We start from the raw sequence: 26,790 nt of genomic DNA on the forward strand, positions 1-26,790 counted from the left end.
TTTCCCTCTAAGCAATGTTTTTGCTGCATCGTACAAATTTTGATGTTTTCATTTAATTCAAATCATTTAAAAATTTCTTGAGATTTCCTTGATCCTTGTGTTATTTAGAAGTATGTTGTTTAATCTCTAAGTATTTTGGGAGTTTCCAGCTATCTTTCTGTTACTAATTTCTGGTTTAAATCCATTGTGGTCTGGAAGCATATTTAGTATGATTTCTATTTTAAATTTGTTAAGGCCTGTTAATTTGTTATGGCCTAGAATGTGGTTTATCTTGGTGAATGTTCCATAGGAGCTTTAGAGATATGTGTATTCTGCTGTTGTTGGATGAAATATTCAATAGATATCAACTACAACCAGCGGATTGATGGTGTTATTGAGTTCAACTATGTCTTTACTGGTTTTCTGCCAGCTGGACTGTCAATTACTGATACAGGGATGTTAAGGTCTCCAACTCCAGTAGTGGGTTATCTATTTCTCCTTGCAGTTCTATCAGTTTTTGCCTCATGTTTTTTGACACTCTCGTTAGGTGCATACGCATCAAAGATTGTTATGTGTTCTTGGAGATCTGACTTCCTTATCATTATGTAAAGCCCCTCTTTATACCTGACAGTTTTTCTTGCTCTGAAGCTGACTTTGCCTGAAATTCATTAGTTACTCCAGCTTTCTTTTGATGAATGTTAGCATGAAACATCTTTCTATATCTCCTTCCTTTTAATCTATGTCTTTAAAGAGGGCTTCTTGCAGAGAACATACAGTTCAGTCTTGTTTTTGTTTGTTTGTTTTAATTCATTCTAACAGTCTCTGTCTTTTAATTGGTATATTTAGACCACTGATGTTTAAAGTGATTATTGATACAACTGGATTAATGCCTACCATATTTTCGTTACTATTTTCTATTCATGGCTCTTGTTGTTTGTTTGTATTTTTATCTTCCACTCTTTTTCTTTCTTTTGTGGTTTTAATTGAGCATTTTATATGATTACATTCCTCCTCTCTTAGCATATTAATTATGTTTTTTCTTTTTTCAGGTTTCACAGTTCTTGGACATTCTGTTCTATCCTTTTCATTCTTTTTTTCACCTTGCATTTCAGTTTTGGAAGTTTCTGTTGACATTTCTTGAAGCTCATTGGTTCTATCTTTGGCCTTGTCCAGTCTACCGATGAGCCCATGAAAAGCATTCTTCATTTCTGTCAAAGTGTTTTTGATTTCTATCATTTCCTTTTCATTATTTCTTAGAGTTTCCATCTCTCTGCTTACATTACCAGTCTGTTCTCGCATGTTGTCCACTTTTCCCATTAGAGCCCTTAGCATATTAACTATAGTTGTTTTAAAGTCCCAGTCTGCTAACTCCAACATCTCTGCCATATCTGAGTCTGGTTTTGATTATTGCTCTGCCTCTTCTAACTGTGGCTTTTGTCTTTTAATATGCCTTGTAATTTTCTTTTTTGAAAGCCAGATATACTATACTGGGTACGAGGAACTGAGGTAAATAAGCCTTTAGTGTGGGGTTTTATGTTTTTGTAGGTTAGAATTAGGCTGTGTTTATTATTTGCTGTAGCTGTAGGTGTCAGAGGCTAAAATTTGCTCTGGTGTCCTTGTTTCTGTCTTACCCTTTTGTTTTTGAGTTTCCTTATAGACTTCTTAAATAGCCCTAAGATGTGTAATTCTTCCAGTTATGTTCCCCTCTTGTTATAGAGGATCCCTGTTGATGTGGTGGTAAGGTATGGGGAGAGAAGTGTTCTACAGTCCTATGTCTTGGTTTCAGTCTTTCAGTGAGCCCGTAGCCTTGGACTGTGACCTTCACAAGTTCTTAGTTTTTATTCTTCTTTCCCTCCTTAGGTGAGAGAGGAAGTCTAGAGAAGGCTGGACTTGGTATTTCCATTCCCCCACATGAAAGGATAAGAGGGGACTAGAATTGAGTGTTCCCTTCCCCTTTGTGAAATGAATAGATTTTAATCTTTCTTATTGAGATATAATTCATTTGCCATAAAATTCACCCTTTTAAAGTGTAATAGTCAGTGTTTTTTTTGTATCTTTAGAAATTTGTACTATCATCACCATTGTCTAATTCTAGAACATTTTATCAGCCCCAAATAAAGAATAAAACACCATTAGCAGTCACTTCCCATTCCCCTAGTCCTTGCAAACCACTAATCCATTTTCTGTCTCAATGGATTTGCCTATTTTGGACATTTCATAAAAATGGAATCATACACTGTATGGCCTTTTTTGTCTGGCTTCTTTCACTTAAAATGTTTTCAAGGTCCATCCATGTTATAGCAAATATAAATACTCCATTCCTTTTTATGGCTGAATAATATTCCATTGTAAGATTATATCACATTTTATTTATTCTTTCATCCATTGATGGAAATTTGGATTGTTTCCACATTTTGGCTATTGTGAATAGTAGTGCTATGACTGTTTATGTACAAGTTTTTATTTGAATGCCTGTTTTCAACTTTTTTTATATACACAGGAGCGGAATTGCTGGATTTTATGGCAACTCTATGTTTACCTTTTTGAGGAACTGCCAAACTGTTTTCCAAAGTGGCTATGCCATTTTGTATTCCCACCAGCAAAGTAGGAGGGCTCCAAATTCTCCATATCCTTGTTAACGCTTGTTACTTTCTGATTTTTTGATTATAGCCATCTTAGTGTCTTTGACATGGTATCTCATGGTTTTGATTTGCATTTTCCTAATGTAAAATGATGCTGAACATCTTTTCTTGCACTTATTGTCCATTTGTTTATCTTCTTGGAAGAAATGTCTACTCAAATCCTTTGCCCATTTTTTAAAAATTTTATCTTTTTCTCCCCAAAGCCCCCTGGTACATAGTTGTGTATTTCTAGTTGTGGGTCCTTCCAGTTGTGGCATGTGGAATGCCACCTCAGCATGGCTTGATGAACGGTGCCATGTCCGCGCCCAGGATTCGAACCGGTGAAACCCTAGGCTGCAGGAGCGGAGCACACAAACAACCACTTGGCCACGGGGACGGCCCCTGCCCATTTTTAAATTGGGTTGTTTGTCTTTTTGTTGTTGAGTTGCTATTCTGGATGCTAGACTGTTATCAGATATATGATTTGCACTATTTTCTCCCATTCCATGGGAGAAAATTTCACTTTGTTGATGGTGTTCTTTGAAGCACAAAAGTTTTTAATTTGGATGAAGTTCAATTTCTCTATGTTTAATTTGGTTTCTTGAGCTTCTAATATTATCTAAGAAATCATTGCCCACTCCAAGGTCACAAATATTTACACCCGTTTTCTCCCAAATGTTTTAAAATTCAACTCTTACCCTTAGGTCTTTGATCCACTTTGAGTTAGTTTTTTCCTATGGTGTTAGGTAGGGGTCCAAATTCATTCTTTTGCATATAGCTACCCAGTTGTCCCAGGACCATTTCTTTAAAAGACTACCTTCCCCCATTGAATTATCTTGACACCTTGTCAAAAAACGATTGACTGTCGGGGCTGGCCTTGTGGCGCAGCGGTTAAGTTAGCACATTCTGCTTCGGTGGCTTGGGGTTTGCCAGTTTGGATCCTGAGTGCAGACCTACGGCCACCTGTCAAGCCATGCTGTGGCAGGTGTCCCACATATAAAGTAGAGGAAGATAGGCACGGATGTCAGCTCAGGGCCAGTCTTCCTCAGCAAAAAGAGGAGGACTGGCGGCAGATGTTAGCTCAGGGCTAATCTTCCTAAAAAATAAATAAGTAAAAAACAATTGACTATAAATGCATAAGTTAATTTCTAGACATTCATTTCTATTTCACTGAGCCACGTGTTTATCTTTATGCCAGCACTACAGTTGTGATTACTGAAGCCTTGTAGTGTTAAAAAAGCATATTCAATGATGCTTGTTAAAGGTGGTAAGGCAGACTGTATTCCGGACCACTGCAATGGGATTTTACAGTGGTGGAGGAAGATTGGGCTCAACTCGGAATAGCAAGGGCAAGTGAGAATTTATAGCCAGGAAGCAGGGTGGGGGCCAGTGGAGGGAAAATTACTAAGAGGAAACAGAGAGAAGGAGGGTTCTGGCTAAACTGACCTATCAGGATTCTTGCTGAAGACAGGCCAGGGTGATCACACATCACTTGGGAGATGATGAAGGATGAGAAACGTGATCAGGTGTTGAGAGTGATCAGACATTGAGGGTGGGAGGTTCTGGTTACACTGACTTTGCAGAGTTCTTGCTAAAGCTAGATTTGTCAAGCAAGTGCACAGATGTGCCTACGAGAATGTTCAGGAGGCTGACTAAAATTTGCCCAAGCAAAGAATCTTTTTCAGTAGTAAGTTTTGAAATCAAGAAGTGTGATTCCTCTGACTTTTTTCTTATTTTTCAAGATTGCTATGGCTAATCTTGGTCTCTTACATTTCCATATGAAATTTTAGGATCAGTTTTTCAATTTTTGGGGAAGAAAAAGGCAGCTGGAATTTTGAAGGAGATTGAACTGAACCTTTACATCAATTTGGGAATATTGCAATCTTAACAATATTAAATCTTGCAATCCATTCACATGAGATGTGTTACCATTTATTTAGGCATTCCCCAATGTCTCTTAGCAATGTTTTGTCCTTTCTAGTTGTAAGGGTAAATATGAACCTAAAAATAAAATATTTAATATTCCCCACTGCAAAAAAGAGATCCACCCCCCCTTAGAGCATTTTATTTAGAAAACTTGTACAATTGTAAAATCTTTCTCTATCTCTTAGAGGGATGTAAATCATTTTTTTAAAGCTAAATAAGACTCTCCTACTTTAACACCCAGGAATGTTTTTCTTAATGGCCTGGGCTCCACCTCTTTGAAATGTAAACATTAGGAAGACAGCACCCCTATCTCATTTCCCTTTCCAAACCCTCACCCTTCCCCACTTGGTGGTAGTTAACTAGATGCCTGGCTCCACATTATAAGTACTTGCTTGTTATAAACATGAGAAGTTTTCTTTTTCATTTGGATAAAGGCAATTAGCTAACACAGATGACCACTCAATTGTCGAATAAAGGCTTGTCAAATAAAGACAAGCCTGGAGCGTGGAATCTTCCAGGGAACCATCAGACAGGTCAAATAATGACAATTTGGGAATGGTGCTTTGAAGGCACTCCAACACTGTTGTGTCCCTCCAGTGGCTGCAGGGTTGCTGGTTTTCATCATGATTGCAGGCTGTAGGTTTTCAGGCTACTGTGGAGCTGAGTGCGGAGAGCGAGGAATGGAAATAGCACAAGTTAAAACACCACACAGCTCACTATTCTTACTGAGATTTAGTCATTTTTTTCTTGAATAAACATGCGCTGGATTACTGTAAGCTTTTTCTTAATTTCCACAGTTCACAAAAAGTTGATTCTGACATTTTGCCAGTATTCTTGTTGGTTTTATGAAGATTTTCAGAGGTACTAACTCCACCATTTCCACTGATATCACTCACATGATTTGGAAAAATGAAGACTCAAATTATGCATGTCAGGAATGAAGAAGAGGAATCAGTACTAATTCTACACATATTGAAAAGATAATACATGGATATTATGAAAACTAGCATGGCAATAAATTTGACAACTTAGGTTAAATGGAAAAATTCTTTGAAAGACAAAAACTACCAAGGCTCCTTCAAGAAGAAATAAATTACTTTTGTAAAAAATTAAAGTAATAAAGAGTAAAAATCAAGGAAATAGGAAACAAAAAATAGACAACACAAAAAAGTGAACACTAGTTCTTTAAGAAGATCTATAAAGTGGATAAAGTTGCAAATAGAATTAAGGTTGCTAATCAGCTGACCTTAATAGAGGTAGATTATCTTGTATTATTTGTATGAGCCCAGTATAATCACAAGGGTCCTTAACAGTGGAAGAGGGAGGCCAAAGATGTTGGATATGATGTGAGGACTCAACCTGATGCTGGCTTGAAGATGGAGACATGGGGCAAGAGCCAAGGAATATATGTGACCCCTAGAAGCTGTAAAAGGCCAGGAAATAAATTCTCCCCGTGAGCTCCACAAAAGGCATGCAACCACGCTGACAGCTCGATTTCAGCCCTGTGAGACTCATTTTGGATTTTTGACTCCCAGAACTGTAAGACAACAAATTTGTGTTCTTTTAAGCTTCTAAGTTCATGATAATCCGTTACCGCAGCAAAAGGAAACTAACATAGCTAAGTATTCCTCAATACTGAGGTAGACTCCTTCTGAGTACTTTACCCAATGCTTTGTGAATTAGAGCATTTTTCAGTCTTGTTGGCAGGATCAGGTACTATTCTCAGTCTTGTGTAATGCTGTGTACTGTTTCCTTTAATTCTTTTGGGTGGTTCTTTCTCTGAGCCAGGGTAGTTTCTTCATGTGATGCCCTGATACTTACTCCTGAAGACTGGAGAGGGACTCTAGTCTCTGGGGTTCTCCGTACAGCACTTTCTATCATTCTGCCCTGTGAACTATAGCCACCTTGGTCTTTTCAGACTCTCAACTGTATCCTCATCTCAGACAATCTGCCAGTTCCACCTAGGTTCCCTCTCCCTGTGTAACAGTCAAAATCCCCTCATGGCAGTAAGCTGGGGCAATTACAGTATTCATTTCACTTGTTTCCTGCTTTCAGGGATTGCTATCCTACATCGCTTGATTTCTAATGTCTTAAAAATGGTTATTCATTAATTTTGTCCAGGTTTTTAGCTTTTTTATGGTGGGAGAGAAAATTCAGTCTTTGTTACTCCATCTTTATCAGAAGTACAATTCAATATATTTTCTAGTTTCCATTGTGATTTCTTTGAGCCTGGATTATTTAGAAGGTCATTCATTGACCAGGTCTAGGAAGGGGGCAGATCTTATGGTAAACTATTACAGGTCCCTTTTCAGCCTGAACTGATACCAACCCATGAACAGAACTCCTCAAACAGTCATTCAACAAGCATGTTGGAGGGTCTTCTCTGTGTCAGTCACTATTCTATATGTTAGAGACACAAAGGTAAACAAAGTAAATATGGTCTGTTGTTCAATATACCACAAGTTCACTAGGCCTACTCACATTTCTCTCTTTTCTTTTTTTTACAAACGGACAGAAAATTCTGTGAAATGGCTTACCAAACGTAGATATTTATTTGCAGCCTTTCCCAGATCTACTAACACTATAAAAAGTAAAAGCAAGTAAATCTCACAGAAGTGGTATACTTGTTGGGTCCCAGGAATCAATGTGAAAATTATTCTTAGAAAAAACTACTTTAATTAGCATCATGAATTCCAAACAAAAACCAATAAATGTAATAAATAATGTTTGGATTATCCAAGGTTTGATTAGTTATAAAGGCTTCCCCCTACTCTCTACCTTCACTACAGAAAATGAAAAACCGTGCCAAAGAGAGTTAAACGTCCATAGAGATCTGGATCTGTTTTAATTCAACTTTGCCCAGGAAGTGACAAGACAAAGTCTCTTTCTAATAAAATGTGTCCTTAGTTCCATAAAATAATACCAGTTAAAGGGATTATATGCAATTGGGTTTTTTCTTAATGGTGATGCTTGATATTGAAAAAGTCCTATACTACCTCTACCACATATCTGACTATTGAGGTTCATTTTGTTGTGTATCCTCTGATGTTTGGTAAGAGAGTTGTTCATCAAAAGGTTTTCCCACACGTGTCCCAGTCATAAGACTTCTCTCATAAGACTCTCTGATGTTTGATAAGATCTGAACTTTGACTGAAAGCTTCCCCACAGTGGTCACACATACACAGTTTTGTTCCAGTGTGGATTTTCTGATGTATAAGATTGAGCATTTAGAGAAGGCCTTCCTATGTTTTTACATTTGTGGGGTTTCTTTCCAGTGTGGGTTTTTTGGTAATTACTAAGTGCTGGCTTCCAAATGAAGGTCTTCCCCGAATCACCACATTCACAATGGTACTTTTCAGCATGGGTTCTTTGGTTGGTGACCAGAGTTGAAACACAACGAACCCTTTACTATACTCTTCACATCCTTGGGTCTTCTTCAGTGCAGATTCTCTAATGTTTAACAAAGCTATCACAGAACTTCAATGCTTTGCCACATTCATGATAAGGCTCCTGTCCAAAATGAATTTGCTTATGTTTAATGAGACTTGAGCTCACATACAGTCTTCTGATACTGAAGATATCCACAAGGATTCTCTGATGTCTGACAAGATCATTCCAGTACCTGAAGATTTTGCCACATTCTTTACTCTCACGGGAGTCTTCTCCAGGATGGCTCCTCTGTTGTTTAATGGGACTTAGGTATACACTGAAGGTCTTTCCAGGCTCGATACTCATTGGGCTTTCTTCCAGGTTAGATATGCTGGTGTTTATTTAGGGCTGCTGGTGGGTCAGGGTTTGTTTTATAAGGGAGGGATATTTTTGGAACAATGACTTTTCCACTCACTTTACATTGGGGGGCTGCTGCTTTTATTACAGTTGAAATTGAAAATCATGTGCAAGCTGAATGAAGTATTTCCCACTCCCAGAGCATTGACAGGACTGAACTTCAGGGCGAATTTTCCCAGGTGTCTTAGGTCTCTCCCTCAGAGTGATACTCTCCTTGGCTTGAGGCAATATAGGTTGTGCTTCATCAAAGCAGCTCCTCCCTCACTCGGGCAAACTATTCAGAAGCCCGTGGACTTGTCCAGTGTGGAGCCCCTGAGGAATGTTCCCATTTAGTCCTTAAGGCATCATCCTCTGTGCTGGACTTCTGGAAAACTCTGCTTTGACATGGACTCCTTGTTTAAGGTCTGAATCACCATCTGAAAGAACAAGTTGATTATGCAATTAGCATCTTCTCCCCAGGGGCAGAAAGAGGGAGTCCAAGTATGAGAATAGCCTACAGAAACTACCTAAAACACAGTTTTTTATATATAAAAGTTCTAAGAAAGAATATATACTTGCTTTTCATTAATTTCTGCTCTTATCTTTAGCATTTTCTTCCTTCTGCTTTTTTGGGTTTATTTTCCTGTTCTTAGTTTTATGTTCTTAAAATTAACATTTAGAGCATCATTTTTTTCCAGCTTTGCTTCTTTTCTAAACATAGTCTATACTTTTAAATGAAATAACTTACCTACGGAGCCTGAAAAAGTACCTGGAACAGAATAGGTCTCAAAAAATAGAAGCTACTACTATTATTAGTATTATCACTAATGTGCAGCAGGAGAAGTAAAAGAGGAGGAAGGCACTGAGGAGGAGACTTGATATTTCTTTAAGATCTCCTGTGAGTGTAACAACACATAAAACAGCAGATTAAATAAGAGGGTCATCACATCAACAAGGCATTTTACTATCTATTTGGAGAAATTATAAAAATCTCAAAGCTAGAAGGGATATCAGAGAATATCTGGCCTGTTTCTCTTGTTTTTAAGGATGTAGAAACAGGCCCAGCTAGGTGGCATTGACCTAGGTAACATGGATACTTAGAGGTAAAGACAGGTTGAGACCAAGGACTCTTGAATCATACCTTTAAAGTTTCTATCAGCATAATACACTGGCTCTTAAAGCCTACTGTGGTGCATAAACAACCTTCGGATTACAACTTTCATAATACAGCACAGTGGTTAAGAGAACAGGTTGTTGTGTTAGACTTCTGGTTTCAATTCCTGATTCTAACATTTCCTAGCTGTGTGATCTTGGGCAAGTTATTTAATGTCTCTGCTCCTCAATTTCTTCAGCTGTAAAATGGGAGTATAGTAGTATGTATCTCATATCATTATTTTTTATTGAGAAAAAAATATATATATAAGGCACTCATAAAAAGCCCTGGCATAGAAAGCATTCCATAAATATTGGCTATCATGGTAGATACACTATATCAATGGTAGATTATACTAATTTTTTTAGTCATTCACTGTATTTTTTGGTAAGAATTATTTTTCCCCACCCTATAGATGATAGTAAGCTTGGTCATTTGACTTGTGTTGGCTAATGAAATGTAAGTGGAAATGCCATATGCTCCTCTCCAGTAGATGCTTTAAAAGTCATCATGTGTTACTACCATTGTTTTTCTTTTACCATAACAGGAGCATATTCAAGGTAGGCATACTCCTCTAGCCTGTATCCTAGAATGGAAAGAATGTGCTGTTGAGCTGAAACTGATCCATAACTGACATGCAACATAAACAAGAATAAATCTCGTACTGTAAGCCACTGAGAGTTTGGGTGGGGGGAGGGGGCTGTTGTTTACATAATAAAAAGCTAGTTGATCGTAATTAGCCTAAAATGACTTCTACAATCTCACACCATTTCAGTGCACTAGGGGCTGCAGAGAATCCATAAGGAATCATACATAATCCCTGCAATCAAAGAACTTGTAATCAAATAAGCAGGATGAGAGGCAAACAAATACAAAGCAAAATGTCAGGTAAGTGTCCTAAGAAAGAAACAACGTGCTATGGGAGGTGGAAGAAGGGAAAAATTGGAAGTGGTAATGGGGAACAGAAGTATATTTGTACATTTGTTTAGCAGATATCAAATGGAGCTCAACCTAAGACTTTTTAATAAATTAGGGAGTCACCAAGTGAGACTTGTTCTAAACATCTTTCAGTCTAATGTGGTCTCTTTTAAGCTTTTTGATAAAGAATTTTGGAATCCCAAGTCAGCACCCAAACTGATTGAGAAGATCCAATGTTTCTCTCCTGAGGAATAATTGCTTTACTTACATTCCTCTACTATTCGTGCCCATGCTAGAGTGGGTTGGCCTTATGTCTGGACAAGAATAAAGTTCAGCTACCTATTCATCCATCCACCTCCTAAATCATTACAAAAAGGACCAAAGGTGGCTACATAGAATAGGTGATCATAGGTTCCTGTCAGAGAATTCAGTCAAGAATCTCAACCCAATACTTACCTAATGCTTGCTTAAGGCATTTGAAATTTGAGAGAAGCTACTTGATAATCATTTAACTTTCTATACATTTAGATTCTCTAAGTCTAACCCTTTTATAATTAAGCATGATTATCATATAAAGCAAAACCCTGAATACTGTCTTAGCCACATGCAGAAATGCTTCACTGAGTTAGAAACTTCATGGGAGAGTGAACTAAAACTACACTCAACAGCATGGAATGATCTCACAAACATAATGTTGAAAGAAATAAGCCAGGTACCAAAGAGTACAATGTGTATGAAGTTCAAAAACAGGCAAAACTCATCCATGGTATTTAGGAGTCATAACAATGGTGGCCTTTGGAGAAGTAAGAATGGGACGGAGCATAGGGATAAAAGGAGTGTTCTAGAATGCTGGGAATATTCTTTCTTGAGCTGGGTATGGGTTACTCAGGCATGTTCACTTAGTTTAAACTCAAAACTGCTTATAATTTCTGCACTCACAAATACTTATGATTTGTGCACTTTTTATAATTTAATAATAAACTACACAAAAAAGATTTTATGAAATTGTTTCAAGGGTTCACTATGATCCATTTTAAGTGTTTCTCTATTTAAAACTATAGTTGAAGATAATGTACTATTATTCAATATCCTTTACACAGGCACTCAAGCAACATATTTACTTGCATTTAGTTCCAGGAAAAAGGTCATCTTTGCAGTCAAATATAACTGCTTTCTTTTGTTAGGCAAATGAAAAACAGTATAAACCAACATATTTTCCATTCTGTCTTAATGGCCAGAAAACTTCAACTTCAGTACTCAACTATTAATTAATTTATCTCAGAGAAGAGAGAAATTTACCATCTGTAGTAGGTTGAATAGTGACCCCTCAAAAAGGAATGTCTACGTCCTAATCCTCAGAACATGTGAATGTGACCTTATTTGAGAAAAGGGTCCCTGCAGATGTAATTAATGATCTCAAGATGAGATCATCTTGGATTATCCAGGTGGGCCTTAAATCCAACAACAAGTGTCCTTTTAAGTGATAGAAGAGAAGACAGAAAGAGGAAAGTGAAGGCCCACATGAAGACAGTTTTAAGTGATATAACTACAAGATAAGGAATTTCTGGAAGCTCAAAGAAGTCAGAAAGGGTTCTCCCCTGCAGTCTTTGGAGGGAATGTGGCCCTCCTAACACCTTGATTTTGGATTTCTGGCCTTCATAACTGTGCAAGAATAAATTTCTCTTATTTCATGCCAGCAAGTTTGTAGTAATTTGTTATGGCAGCCCCAAGAACCTAATAGATATAATCTATTATATACTAAAAGATAATATAATCTATTAGATTATATCTATCTAAGTAGATATAATTTGGATCTGTTTTTATTCCCAAGTGTCCCATTTTCATTGTGAAAGTATGTGTTCCCTAAATCCTTTTTGGAACTGAATATAGTATAAATCTTAAATAAACAAAAATAAATGTTATGCTTAAGATATACTCAAAAATGAATAATCTATTTAGAAAATCACATAAGTACACAGTAACAAGAGTACCAATTGAGTCCCTGAATTCTGAAAAGAGCTTACACAGAATTAAAGCTGTATGGAAAAATACCACAAGATTGCTTGAAAGAATCTAGTATCATAGGCTGAAAGAACAGCAGACACAAAGACACACTGAGAAAACTATTATGTACTGGAGATAGAAGCAAAGGAACTAAACTGTGAGAAGCTTGAAAAACTCCATTAATACACATCACAAAACCCATTGGTTAAATGAGTTAATCCTGTTTATTCATGGATTCCATATTTGTGAACTCATGTACTTGCTAACATTACTTGTTACCCCTAATTGACACTTGTGGCACTTTTGCAGTCATTCCTGGGTATGCACAGAGTGGCAAAAATTTGAGTTGCTGCTGTTTCTAGCTGAGATCAAACAAGATGACACTCTACCTTTGTTTCAATTCTCATACTGCAAACAAGTGTCCTTTTTGTGGCCTAATTAGTGCTGCATTTTTTGTAGGTGATTTTGCTGTTTAAAATCCCCCCAAGCATAGTGCTGAAGTGCTGTCTAGTTTTCCTAAGCATAAGAAGGCTGTGATGTGCCTTCCAGAGAAAATACATGTGCTAGATAAGCTTCATTCATACATGAATTATACTGCTGTTGCCTGAGTTCAATAGTAATAAATCAATAATACAGTAAATCCAGAAAAAGGAAGAGGAAATTTAATGATCTGTACAGGAGGCTGCTCCAGAAAGTGCTACAGTAACATCTATAGTGTTTGATGAAGAGATGGAAAATAGGGAAAAGCAGCTAAACTTGTGTATTTATGAGATGACAACCGATACAAAAAAAAAAAGCATAGCAGAGAGCACTGCTGTGAGCCTGAAAGCTAAAGAAATTTACCATCTTGTTAACCAGGGTCAGGAAATGATAAACCCTTCTCAGCTAGTGCTGGCTAGCTAGCTCACACACTGATAGAGTTTGGAAAATGTTAAATTTGCAGGCAAGGCAGGTTCTACCACCAGGAGGCTGTGGTAGAATTTTTAAAATACCTGTTCAGTGTTATACAAGAAATGGGTTATACTGAAGAGCTGGTTTTCAATGTTGATAAGATTGGCTTGTTTTATAAAGACCTTGGCAAATGAACCTACGCAATGCAATACCATTTCAATTGACAAAAATGTGACCAGACGCTCATAGGAATCTAACCCTGTATTTCCTCAAGGAGTTCAGTATTCATTAATTCAGTGTTTGTGGCAACTTTATAGAACACAACTACTGTGAAAAATGAAAATCAACTGTATATTACCAAAACCAGATCCAGGAGAAGGGTGAAGTAACAAATGGGAAAATGATTTCTTTTGAGCCAATGGGACTGGCAGCCCTCAGAACCTACTTCTCCTCCACTGAAAGTACACACCGAGAAGTAAATGGTCAGCATAGAGTTGGAATCTCTAAGTCTGAAAAACATTGGAGATATGGGAGAATGCTCATCTCAAGATGGGTCAGTGGAGAGGGGAACCTACAGCTGAGGTAACAGCATTTCTTCCAGACAAATATTCCAGCTACCATCACTTCTTTTTATTATGACACTGGAGGTCATCTAGTAAAATAAGGCAAGAAAAAAAAAAGACGTAAGGATTGGAAAGTAAGAAATAAAACATTATTTGCAAATGTTATGTATAAAAACCAAAAGAATCCACATATAAAATTATTAGAATGCTGGATAAAAACTCAATATATAAAAATCAATTGAAAGTCTCTGTTAACAGAAAGAGGAATTGAAAAAAAAAAGGTGCCACTAACAATTGCATGGAAAAAGTATCAGATGTCTAGGAATAAATCTAACAAAGGTCTTCAAGGCCTCTGCAAAAAAAAAACAATAAAATATTATTGGGAAAAACTAAGACCCTAAAGAAATGTTCATGGATTGGAAGACTCATGTATATATATTGAGTCTCCCGAGATTAGTCTATAGATTCAATACAGTCCCAATCAAAATCCCAACAGATTTTTTGGGGAGGGAGTGGATAGCTGATTCTAAAATTTATACGTAAATGCAAAGGGTCAAGAACATCCAAGACACTTGTGAAGTAGGATAAGATGGTATCAAGAGCTAAGCTGAGCTGGAGAGAGTTGAGCTGCCAGGTGTTGCAGTGGTCAGTTAACATAGGCAAAAATGAGAGTAACAGCCAAGTCTTTTTAAAAAATTTTTATTTTTCTGAGAGGAAGATTGGCCCTGAGCTAACATCTGTTGCCAATCTTTCTCTTTTTGCTTGAGGAAGACTGCCACTGAGCTACCATCTGTGCCAATCTTCCTCTATTTTATGTGGAATTCCGCCACAGTGTGGCTTGACGAGAAGTCTTTAAACATTTACTGCAATAGCCTTATCAAGAAGCTCAACAGGAGAAAGTGCTGGCTCCTGCTGTGTTCCATTCTTATCCATGGAACATGCCAGGCGAGGGTCAAGTGAATCAGCACAAATGTGGGGACTGTTGCATTGCCAAGCGAGCAGCACACAAAAGGCTGCAGTCATTTAATGGACCCAGGAGGCAGGGGGAGGAAGAGGGGAAAAGGCTAAGAGTGGAAAAGTACTGAGTACTAAGTTAGAGTAGAGAAAACTGTCTTCAAGGTTCTCCCACCCCAATAAGGGGGTCTTGGCAGAGTTGCTTGGGCAAGGCCCCTAATAAACAGGCCTCCAAATGGAGGTGCCTGGGCTAGGAATGCAGATATGCCTGAGAGTATAACTGGCCAGGCAGTCTGAGTCCTTGACTGCAACTCCCTTCAGAGACTGCATGCTTTGGCTGTGCCTCAGGTCTAGTGCGGGAGGCTAGCTTTCCCCCATGAGGGATAAAGCCTCTGCAATTACCTGTGGTCAGGTCTGAAAAATCACACACAGAAATTTAGAGCTGGACTCCTCAGGTAGGATGATTTGTTCCACTGGCTATCTAAACATAATGTAAAGGTACAATAATTAGGAAAATGTGGTACTGATGCAGGGATAGCCAAATAAACCAATGGAACATAATAGAGAAACTAGAAACAAATCTATGCACATGTGGACAATTAATATACGACAAATTAGCATTGCAGAACAGTGGCGAAAGAGAGTCTTACCTACAAATGATGTAGGATAAACTGGATATCCACATGGGAAAAGGCACAAAAACCAATTTCAAATGCATTATAGATATAAATGGAAAAGCAAAATTACAGAACTTTTTAAGACCAAACAGAAAGTATTTGGGGGCTGGCCTGGTGGTGCAGCGGTTAAGTGCGCATGTTTTGCTTTGGGAGCCTGGGGTTCGCCAGTTCAGATCCCGGGTGCGGACACGGCATCACTTGGCAAGCCATGCTGTGGCAGGCGTCCCACATATAAAGTAGAGGAAGATGGGCACGGATGTTAGCTCAGGGTCAGTCTTCCCCAGCAAAAAGAGGAGGATTGGCAGCAGATGTTAGCTCAGGGCTAATCTTCCTCAAAGAAAAAAGTATCTTCATGATCTTAAGGCAGAGAAAGAAATCTTCAAAGACAAACAAAACAAAAACACACACGAAAGAAAAAGATTAACAAACTGGACTATATTAAACTTAAAAATTAATGCTCATTAAAAGACACCATTAAGAGAATAAAAAGGCAAGCCATAGAGTTGGAGAGGATATTTGCATTCTCTGTGTAAAGAGCTCATATTGAGAACATGTACATAATTCCTGCAACATGTATAAGAATCAAATAGGAACTTTCCATAAAGAGCACCAAACCACCAGTAAGCACACAGGAAGCTAGCCTACTCTTTGTTCAAGAGATGTTACCTCATCTCTCAAGGACACCAGGTGCATAAACAACACTAAGAAGTGGCCTGGGTAAGAAAGTGGCCAGGGCCTTGCAGTGCTGGCACACCCAGCAAGATGTGTAGGAGTGCAACTGGTCCAAGGAGGACTGTCTCTCCCAACAATGGTATACTGAGTTACAATGTGAAATGCATTTCCTAGTGCATAAAGTGGTTGAAAAACATTAGCCTAGAGAAGATGTTTCATACTTCCTAGAATAGAAATCCAGGCATTTCATGGTCTGGCCCCTGGCTCTCTCTGTTTCATCTGTCACTACTTCCATAATGCATTCAATAAACAGTCAGTGAAAACTTCCTTCTTTTCCCCCCAGATGCACTGTGCTTTTTAACATACTATTCCCACTGTACCTTCCTTCATTCTTTTTCATATGGCAGCAGAACTCATTCTTTCTCCAGGATTTCATCCTTCTCCAAAGGCTTTCCAACACTCTTGTGAGTAGTTATTACACCTTGAGTGCAAAGCACTTTGTGCAAACCCAGTGGCTTTATCACTGTAATTGTTGTTTTCTTTCTACTCCCTTCTCCCTGTCGCCAAATAGACTGTAAGCCCCTGTAGAGCAGAGTGCTTTTTTCCTTTATCTTTGTATTCCTAACATCAGGCACAAGATCCAGCCTAAAACAGATAATCATTAACACCTTAATTTGAGCTCACAAGGAATAACATGTTACATGTATCCTGATCTTATAACACTAAATTCTTCAGTAAAAGGGATTTCTTTTGCCAGACCATCTGCTCCTTCAAAGTCTTCAGAATACTCACCAGTTACTGCTTAAGATTCAACTGTGCTGGTTTGGGGTGGCATATGGCATCTCTTCAGTGCTGATCCCAGAAGGGTGTTCTCCACCCAGAAGACTCTGTTTGCAAACCTCCATCCTAAGAAAAAACCAAGACAGCTGAGGCCAAAGAAGTAAAAACTGAAAACACTGGTGATAACAACAAAGACACAGGATGACAGGGAACTCTCTCCAGGGCAGAGTAAGGAGAAACCACAGTGTCCTTCAATTGCCAAACGCAGGAAGAAGCAGGGCAAAGAAATTCACACTTTCAACCCAGTATAGTAAAGACAACTTCCTGGTGCTTTGCTGAGGCCCTTCACTTCTGCCTCTAAGTATGTGCCTTAGTTTCTCCAATATGCCCCATGCCCTAAGTGAGGTTCTATCCACACAGTTTGAGCTCCAGAACCATGTCCTTCTCTGCCTTCAGCCCCCATGTCCAGGCCTAGAGTTACTCGCGCAGGGTGGTAAGCACTACTTCAGTACCAGAGACTTCATAATGTGCTCTTTCACATGCATCTGTGACCTCAGTGCTTGATGGCACAAGTGGGCTCAGAGCTTCATGGAATCCCGTGTGTCTTGCAGCTGACTTGCCTGATTTGCTGATGAGAATCCATGGAAACTGTGCATCTCTTTGCAATAGAGTCCTACTCTGAGGAGTGAACACTATTTTACCTTCTCAGAGACTATTCCCTTCTACCTGTCCACAGCATGGACCAAAGCAATCTGCAATTTCTATCAATTTGGTGTTCGTCTTGACCCTCACAAGATTAAGTTTCAAGGATCAAAAGAATTTCAGACCTGTTACCCAGGAGTGAGAAATCCCTATTAATATAGTAAAATAATAAAAAAGTAATTTTAAAGTCTAAATCTTTTTCCTGAGTTTCATATGTACATATACAGGGTTTGTGTTTTAGGCCTAGGGATTCGGGCTAGGAAGTTAGGGTATAGTCTGGTGAATAGTTCTCCTGGGATTTCCACCAACGTAGGAAAGACATTTTCCAAATTGAATCAACTTTCTACCACCTCCCGAATCTGAGCTCTCCTGATTGATATCAGTTATCAAGTTTCACACAGTCACTCAGGTCCTTGAAAGTCATCCTAAAACCAATGCCAACTGCAACTCAACAGTAGTTCCCTAAGCTTGTCCTATTCTCATACGTCTCAGTCTTTCTTTGCATATGCCACATTACACTCTGAGAAACACTAAATGCAAAGGGTAGGAGGACCTGACTCTAAGAGGTTTTTCGTTATTTTGTTTTGGTTCAGGAAGCTCAGTTAAGGTCAGGGTTTATTGGATCAGTAAGTCAAAAGGCTAGGGCTTTGTTAACTAAGCAAGAATAATCTTGAAGAACAACCTACTGGGATTGCTACCTAAAAAGAGATAGTCTACCTTCTGCCAGGAGGTCACTAACCCAGCTAGACAACCCTGAGAGCATAATGGGATATCAAAGGCAAAGAAAGGAAAACCAATAGGTTAGTATGTCCAGATTCAATGAGGATATGTTGTCCCTGTCTCACCAACATTACTTCCAATTTCAAAATTTAATGTCTCACTTGTAATACTGGTAGCAACAACAATAACAATAACAGGTTCATACATAAAAATAAAAACCATGCTTGAAATACTGAAGTTTGCTCTTACTAAACCAAAACAAACTACATTATGGCATATGGTTTTTAAATGGCTTTACCTTATGAGTTGTAAACTGCATTCTCAGAAGTAGATGTGATTTTAGAGCTTTAGTTGGTCATTATTATGATGGAGTCATTTTTCACTGACTTCTCACTTCTTTAATATTTCAAGGGACCAAGCGTCAATTAAAACATTAACTTTAACCATACCCTTCTTTTGGTGGTAACTTCTGATACAAAAAAAGTCCTTTGAATATCTTCACCACATAAATCACTTTTGACACTTCCCTTTGGTATGTATTTTCTGGTGTTTGGCAAGATTAGAGCTCCCACGGAAAGCTTTCCCACACTCGTCACACTCGTAGGGTTTCTCTCCAGTATGGATTCTCTGGTGATGAATAAGGGTTGAGATCTGGCTGAATGCCTTCCTGCATTGTCCACACTCATAGGGCCTTTCTCCAGAGTGAATCCTCTGATGATTTATAAGGGCTGAGTTCACATAGAAGGCCTTTCCACACTCCTTACACTCATACGGCTTCTCTCCTGTGTGGATTCTTTGATGTTTGATGAGTGCTGAGCTCACACTGAAAGCTTTTCCACACTCATTACACTCATAAGGTCTCTCACCAGAGTGGATTCTCTGATGTTTGATAAGGTCTGAGCTCACACTAAATGCTTTGCCACATTCAATACATTCGTAGGGTTTCTCTCCATTGTGGATTCTCTGATGTATAATCAGGTGTGCCCTCACACTGAAGGCTTTCCTACACTCGTTACAAGTATAGGGTTTCTCACCAGTGTGGATTCTTTCATGCACTGTGAGGGTTGAGCGCACACTGAAGGCTTTTCCACAGTGATCACACTCATAGGGTTTCTCTCCAGTGTGGATTCTCCGATGACGAACAAGGCCTGAGCTCTGGGCAAACTTCTTTCCACAATCACTGCATTTATACCGTCTTTCCTCTGTGGGCCCGTCCTCGTGCCTTTCTAATTGGTCTTCATACAGAGGGACTTTTTCATACTCAGGAATCTCTCCATTAATCTCCCCTAAAGTATCCCCATTATATATGCTGGGGACCTTCTGGTGTGGGTCCATTCTTACAAAAATCTTCCCTTCAGAATCAATACCTTGTTCATACCTCTGGCCTTGATGCCTGAAATAATAAACAGACCTTTCAAATCTAAATCTTTCCTGCTGCTAAAGCAATATATTTTGAAAACAGACTTAAGTAGGACTCTTGAATATGTTTGACAACCCCAGGGCACACCAATCATATGGCAGCCAGATCAAATGTTTTTATTCAGTCTGTACCACAACATAGTAACATCACAGAACTACTGGAATGAACACCTGACTCAAATGACTATTTAAATCTACTCTTTATAAAGCACAGAGTCTGGGATATAAGTGAATTTAAAATAATATATAGTTCCTACTTAAAAATACTTTTTATCATATTTAATTAAATTAGGAAACAAGACAGGAATTGAAGAGATTTGCAGACAGCAGAGCAGATGAAGGAGTAAAGGAATAGAGAAGGCAGAAAGAATCAGAAATTCAACTGATAACGAGTAAGTTTGGAAAAATGACAATAACATCTTTGACAGGTGTGTTTTACCACTTACAAGAGTCCACAATATGCGGGTTGGAAGAGAGACATGGGAATAACAGAAGCTCTGCCTATTGCTACCATTACTATTACTGCAGCAGCTGTTGCTATGATAGACAGTATCTTAGCAACAGCGATGCTTTGTCTTCTCTGGAACTGTGATAGAACAGACCCTTTAACTCCAAAGAAAGGGGCTCCACCAGCCCCTTTCATCTTTATAGTTCAAACCAACATGTGGAGAACTTGGTTGATTGCTGCCACTCTCATATTCCTTGGGAACAAATCCAATTTTATCCAGACTTGATAAAACTTTTGCTCTAAACTCAAATTACACAAATTATCCCCTCTGCTTTTTTCCATCTTATAAATTGTTTTAGGTCTCAATAGTGATAAGTCAAGTTGACAATATGCACCCTTGATACGAGGAAATGAGAATGGCACTTCACCTCTGTGGTCTTCCTCCACTTAACCTATAACCTCAGTATCATAATGAGAAAAAGATCAGTCAAACTGCAAATGAGTGACATTCTACAAAACACCTGACAAGTACTCCTAAAAACTGTAAAGGTCATCAAAAACCAGGAAAGCCTGAGAAACTGTCACAGCCAAGAGGAACCTATGGAGACATGACAATTTAATATGGTATCTTGGATGGGATCCTGAAATAGAAAAAGGACATTAGATAAAAACTAAGAAAATGTAAATGAAGTAGACTTTAATAATAATAGTCAAAAGTAATTCCAGAGTTGTGATAAATGTACTATACTAATGTAAGATACTAATAATACGGGAAATTGGGTGTGGGGTATATAGGAACTCTTCGTACTATCTTCACATTTTTTTCTGTGAATCTAAAATGCCCAGAGTCCAGAAACTATTCCAAACATTTTATTTAAAAATTTGTCTCTATTTTTGAATAGGTAAAATACAATTCAAAAGTCAAAATCATCTAAAAAGATACATGTAGAGAAGTCTTGTTTCCACCCTGATCCCCCTCAGTTTGCCACCTCCATAGGTAATCACTTTTATTAGTTTCTTGTGTCTTTCCAATATTTCTTTATATGAACATGTATTTCTTAAGCCTCTGATTTGTGAGGGGAGGAAGGGATTCCCCAGAAATCGGTCACAGGTTTGTTGTCACAGACACTATATCCTCCACGGCTTAGGAGCTGTACTATTTCTAAGCCATGCTCTTCTGTCAAGTTTCTCTGAAGAGTAGCTCCTTAGCAACACTGAAAAAGGCTCACTCAGTGCACAGGTCACATGTACATGAACCTTTGCCCAGAGTCCAGAAACACGGTTACCATGGAAGCACGTGGTGTAAGCTGCTCTGCCCTTAGCAAAACATGGGGAACCCCTAGTCCTACCCAAATCCTTCTTGATCTGCAGCTTGCTCACACTAGAATTAGCCTTTCCCACTCCTGCTTCAATGTTCCTTCTTTTCCCATAATACATTCCCCTCAGAGCCCCAAACTGCTGATATTGACTTCAGGCAACTACAAAGGATAAATATTTATTTTTTTCTGAATAAATTATTTTAAGGCTACAGGTACATATAAAGTACTTTTGTGAGCTGTCATCAGAAACCTTTAACTTTTTAACTTCAAAGAAAAGCTATCAAGAAGAAAGAAACGATTGCTCTTATCTTTTAAACAGAAGAAAAAAGCTGGGTGGGGGTGGAAAAATGCAATACAGATATCAAAAGAAAGGAGCTTTCCCGAGCATAGTATTCAGCTAAGCTGATCTTTTCTTTGAGGCACAATGAAACTATTTCAAGAACATCTAGATAAAATTGCGTGTCCCTCAGCTACCAAGGTCATAATAGAGCACAAAGGAGAGTTGAGGACACAGGGCCAAGAGAAAAGAGGGTCTCCTCCTTTCCCCTACTCTCCTTCCCCGCCTCTGGAAATCGGCCCTGTCAGAACAGGCAGGCAGGTCACTGTGATTATGTCTCCTCCGAGCCCCGAAGACGCTGCTGGGGACTGCGGGCCTCAGCCCAAGATCCGGGCTTGGTAGGGCTCTGGCCGCAGAGCCCCTGCGCCCCCGCCATCCTCGCTCCCAGGGCCTCTGGGGAGTCGGCCTTGGCAGTGCGGCAAGGGAGGGGAGGGAAGAGGGGAAGGGCAGAAGAGGCAGGGGTAGAAGGCAAGGAAAAGACAGTAAAAGAAGAAAGTGAGGAGCGTGAAAAGAGGGGCGGGGTGAGGGGAGGCACAGGGGTCAGAGGGCAGGGTCGGGGGACAGGCTTGAGGCGACATGGCGCAGCAGGTAGTTCCCCCTCCTCTGCGGTGCTCGCCCCAGAGGTCACTCAAAACCAGAGAGGTAGGATAACAGAAGACTCACCTGGAGATGTGCAGTTACACAACCTGACGACCGACTCAGGCCACCACTGGCCTGGAGAGGTCGCCTTCCGCGGAACCCCGCCCCTGGGCACCTGGGGGCCGCTCTAGGATCGCGGAGGCTTCCTTCTCGGTGGTTCGAGAGTTGATGCCCTGAAAGGAGCAGGAGAGGAAAGGATTCTATTCACTCCGAAGAAGACATTGTATACTTTTTATCTCCTTTAATCCTGCAAAGTAGACATTATAGTCCTCCTCTCATATATAAGAAAACTGAGAAGCAGATAAATTTTACAAGGTCAGAGAACTAATAAAACAGCACAGATGAAATTTGAACCTACATCTGTCACAGTCCCAACTCCTTCCACTTGCCTCCTAGATGAACCACCATATGGCTCCTTGGGGCTTAGCACTCAGAAACTAATCCCTAAATTAATTTGTAAATTTAACACTATTCCGATAAAAATACTAACTTTTTTATAAGTAGATTTTAAACTTCACATAGAAAAATAAACAAGCAAGACTTCCTGGGAAAACTCTGAAAAAGAAGGGCAATGAAGGGGCAATTGTCCTAAAGGATTTTAGACATATTATAAAGCCTCAATAATTAAACAGTGTAGTACTGATGAGTGAGATAGACAAATGTACAGAATAGAAAGTCCAGAAATAGATGCAATCAGAGGCAGAAATTTAGCATATAACAAAGGTGGCAAATCAGTAAGAAAAAGATGAGTAGACTTTTCAATAAATGTAGGAAGAGAACTGGGTAATCATCTGGAAAATCTTAAATTGGATTCCTACCTCACTCTATGCATGGGTAAATATTCCAAATAAATCAAAATTATAAATGTTACAAATGAAACTATAAAAGTACCATAGGAAAACCTGGGAGAAGTGTTTTATAACCTCAGAAGGTTATAACCTCAGGAAGGCCTTTCTAATTATGAGCCAAAATCCAGAGGCCATAAATGAAAAGACTGATAAATCTAACCTCTATGCAAAGAATCAAATTTCCTGCACAGTAAACAAACAAAACCACCTTAAGCAAAGTCAAAGACAAATAAAAAATGGAAAACATATTTACAACTTATATCTGAGACAATAGGCAGCAAAGATGGAACTCCTAAACAATAACATTGTGGAAACGGCAGAGCTGAGCTGGCTTCCCTCTTGTTCCATCCTCACTTTGAATCAGATTCTGCTAAGCATTCACAACAATACACTTATTCTGATTCCGTTAAATAGAAGATTTAAAAAAAAGGGTCTCCTCAGGCCTCTTACTTCTAGAACCTTCAGAAGACCACAGAATGTCAATTTTAACACTTACAACTCTTCTTTAGGGGGAAGGATCCCTATAATTGATATTTCAGTGGTGTATTACGGAGTAGGAGCTAGAGAGACAGTGATTCTCCTGCTCCCAGAGCTGGCATTTCTTGCTAGATTACTTCTTGACTGCATGCAAGAGCTGGAATCTGGAAAATTAAATACATGAAATTGTGAATAAATCACCATATAAACAAATAAATCAGCAGAGCAGGCCAGTCCCAGGGAAATAAGGAGAGGAAGAATTAATTACAACAAATAATCTAGGTAGGACTTCTTATGTATCAAGTACTGTTCATGTAATCTTGATAACATCTCTACGCAGGTGCTTTTATCATCCTCACAGATGAGGAAATGGAGGGACAGAGAAATTAAATTTTTTAACCTAAAAATAAAGAGCTAAAAATGAGAGGCAGAGAGGCGTTTATTTTGGGATCAAAGAATTGCAATTCAGGGTACACAGATCCGGGTAACAACTCAAATAATGTCCCGCTAGGGAGTAAGAAGCAGAGGCTTTTAAAGGCAAAAGAGGGAGGTTTGCATTACAAAAAATATTAATTGGGGTTGGCGGCAGAAAGCTAATCTTGGCAAAACATAATTGATTGCTAAGGCTAGCTAGAGGGAGGCAAAAGTTCGTCACTGTGACCAGCCGCAGGTTTCTTGCAGTGTTAACTCTGTTAAAAAGTTCATGTTCTGCTCCGTGAGGACGTCTATAAGACCCATTTCCTTAATAGCTTCCTGGCTCCATTTTAAAGCCCTTAGACAAAACCCCGTTAGACTTAAATGCCTAAACAAGAGAACAGAAGAGAAGAATCCCTAAAAGACTAAAAGCTTTAAGATGACTTGAAAAATACCTCTCTCTTCCCTTCCTGCTATCTGGGTTCATCCAACTCACTCTTCGGGTCGTCCAGGTAGCCACTTTCCCAACAACTCCCTACCCCCAACCGCACGCTGCTCCCACTCCCAGACCTAGCGCTCCTCAGGAAGAATGATGGGGAATTGACCTCAGCCATTGTCAACCGAGCTGCTGGAGCCAGCTCAGAGCGAGTTTTCTGCTAACGGAATCCTTGGAACCAGCAAAACCAGATCCTCTAAAATGCAGCCGTGCAGCTTTCCAAATGCAGTAAGATTCCTCTTGAGGGCCTCTTCTTCGAGAACATTTCTTCTGTAAAAGAAATTATTTTACTCAAAGAAAAAGCAAAGACTGCCATAGTTGTTACGCTAATTACTGAGGGTTACGGCAGAAAAAAGAGCAATATCAAATAAAGGGCTAATTTGCTAAGAAGGGCTGTCAGATCACAGACTGGGATGGCAGGTGTGGTCCTGCGCCACGGGAATCTCCCCGCCAGTGCTTCTGTGCATTACTGACCAAGGGCCTGGACACGGTCGTCAGTAGAGAACGGCATTACCGTTGCTGGAAAGTGGTTCTGCCCTGGCGTGGATGGAAAAGTGACTGCTAAAGGGGAAGAGCAATAAATTATTGCCAAGCTGAAATAAAGAGGTGTATTCTGCAATCAAAAGGTAATGTAATGGGCACAAGAAGAATTGGAAGAGGAAGTCTCTCTTAAACTTAGAGCCCCTAACAATTTCCAGTCATTTGCAGTTTCTTCTTTTTGTTTGGAAAGGAGAACTGAGGGTCTGATGCGCAGTGATACCAAATATATCAGGGGTCCACGTTGTTGTCAGGCCTCAAAACTCTGAAGACCGTAAAGACCAAAGTTATAATCCCGAGAGGGAAGCAGTCCCAAATGTGGACTCCAGCAGCACTGAATGGCGTGAAATACCCTTCCTAGGAATGTTGCATTTAGCCGTAATCCTCACGGTCCCAAGATGGGCAGCCTCACTAGCTTCCCCTCAGCACTCCACCCGGGCCTGCCTCGCGAGAGAGGATCTGAGAGGTTGCAGCTGAACAACGCCCACCGCGCCACCGCCCAAACGCAGAGCAGTCGGCCCTAGACCGAGAACAGCAATCAGCTCCTTCCGCTCCCTACGGGGCGGAAGTCCCTCTCAGCACTTCCGGGGCGGGCCCAGGAGCCCGGAAATCTCCAGGCGGGGCCTGGTTTCGCTCCCGGCTGGCTGTCTCGAGCTCAGGCCCAGGTCCTGGTCGATCTTTCTGGGACCGCCTCTACCCCAGGCCCATCCGCAAGACTTGGCTTTCCTACCTCACCCTTCACCGAAAGTGATTTTTGCTTCCTGATTTTACCCAGGGTAGGACCACCCTTGAATCTTGGAATTTAAAGACACTGCTTATGGGAAAAGGCAACATCTCCAGTGTGGGCCCTACAGGACCCCTAAAACCAGCAGGCGGGACCGCAAGAGCCCTGGTCTTCACTATTAGTGATCTGAAAGCCAATGCTGCATATTCTCTGCTTTCGTGAGGATTAGGGACCAGGCCCATGAAAGCAGGGCTTTCAAAACATTACTGTGATACTGCAAAAATCCCTCAAACTACTCATTTATGAAAGAATTTAACTCAAGATACCAGTCAGTATTGTCAAAATTGATTTCAGTGGAGCTATTTGAAAATGGAGCTGGCCTCTCTGGAGAAACTGCTTTGCTGTCTTGAACCTTGGACTGGGCCAAAACTACAATTGTTTTACAAGCAATTGTTTGAGAGGTCAGCAGGAGAACAGACATCCTGATCACAAAGACTGATTGTGAACTTTTTGAAGATACAATCAAAATTCAATTTTTACCCAAGATTAGCTGTCTGCCTCCAGCTCCAATTAAAATGCTTTACCACCCCGGACTTTGAGTGTCCTCCCTAGCAGGACTGGACTCTATTTGGGTTTCTACCTGAATCTGTGCTCCTGAAATCTCAATTCTTTGTTCCTTGATAAACACTTTGCTTCTTAAACTGGTTTCTGTTTTTGCAGGCTGACAGTATACTGGTTCGGACATACAAGCTGATAAAAGGAGTAATTCTTAAAATGAAACATTACAGGTGGAGGCACTAAGTATGA

General features: G+C 39.7%; 1 protein-coding gene across 3 annotated transcripts; it reads right to left on the minus strand.

Annotated features, from left to right (window-relative positions):
- Positions 1–8,287: 8,287 nt before the first annotated feature.
- LOC139045870 (zinc finger protein with KRAB and SCAN domains 8-like) lies at positions 8,288–25,814 on the minus strand. Of its 3 annotated transcripts, none has more exons than XR_011505137.1 (6): positions 25,197–25,688; positions 24,832–24,992; positions 23,832–23,976; positions 22,512–22,660; positions 16,916–17,029; positions 8,288–8,728 (listed from the first exon to the last, which is right to left on the minus strand). XR_011505137.1 is itself a non-coding variant. In XM_070515440.1 (6 exons), exon 4 carries the CDS (start codon positions 19,658–19,660, stop codon positions 18,836–18,838), a length of 825 nt encoding a protein of 274 aa, XP_070371541.1. In that variant the 5' UTR covers positions 19,661–19,718; positions 22,512–22,660; positions 23,832–23,976; positions 24,797–25,814; the 3' UTR covers positions 8,288–8,728; positions 16,916–17,029; positions 18,624–18,835. The 3 variants fall into 3 exon arrangements, 2 of the variants coding, with proteins under 2 accessions (XP_070371541.1, XP_070371542.1); XM_070515440.1 differs by adding an exon at positions 18,624–19,718 and having other exon boundaries at positions 24,797–25,814; XM_070515441.1 differs by lacking the exons at positions 8,288–8,728; positions 23,832–23,976; positions 24,832–24,992; positions 25,197–25,688 and adding exons at positions 15,425–15,828; positions 18,624–19,718 and having other exon boundaries at positions 22,512–22,650.
- Between the last annotated feature and the right edge of the window lie 976 nt (positions 25,815–26,790).

The sequence above is a fragment of the Equus asinus genome, chromosome 8, assembly GCF_041296235.1.
Source record: "Equus asinus isolate D_3611 breed Donkey chromosome 8, EquAss-T2T_v2, whole genome shotgun sequence".
NCBI classification, from domain to species: Eukaryota; Metazoa; Chordata; class Mammalia; order Perissodactyla; family Equidae; genus Equus; species Equus asinus.

What these genes read in the sequence shown, in the direction of transcription:
- LOC139045870 (XM_070515440.1), bottom strand. Translation starts at nt 19,660, where the DNA reads ATGGACCCACACCAGAAGGTCCCCAGCATATATAATGGGGATACTTTA.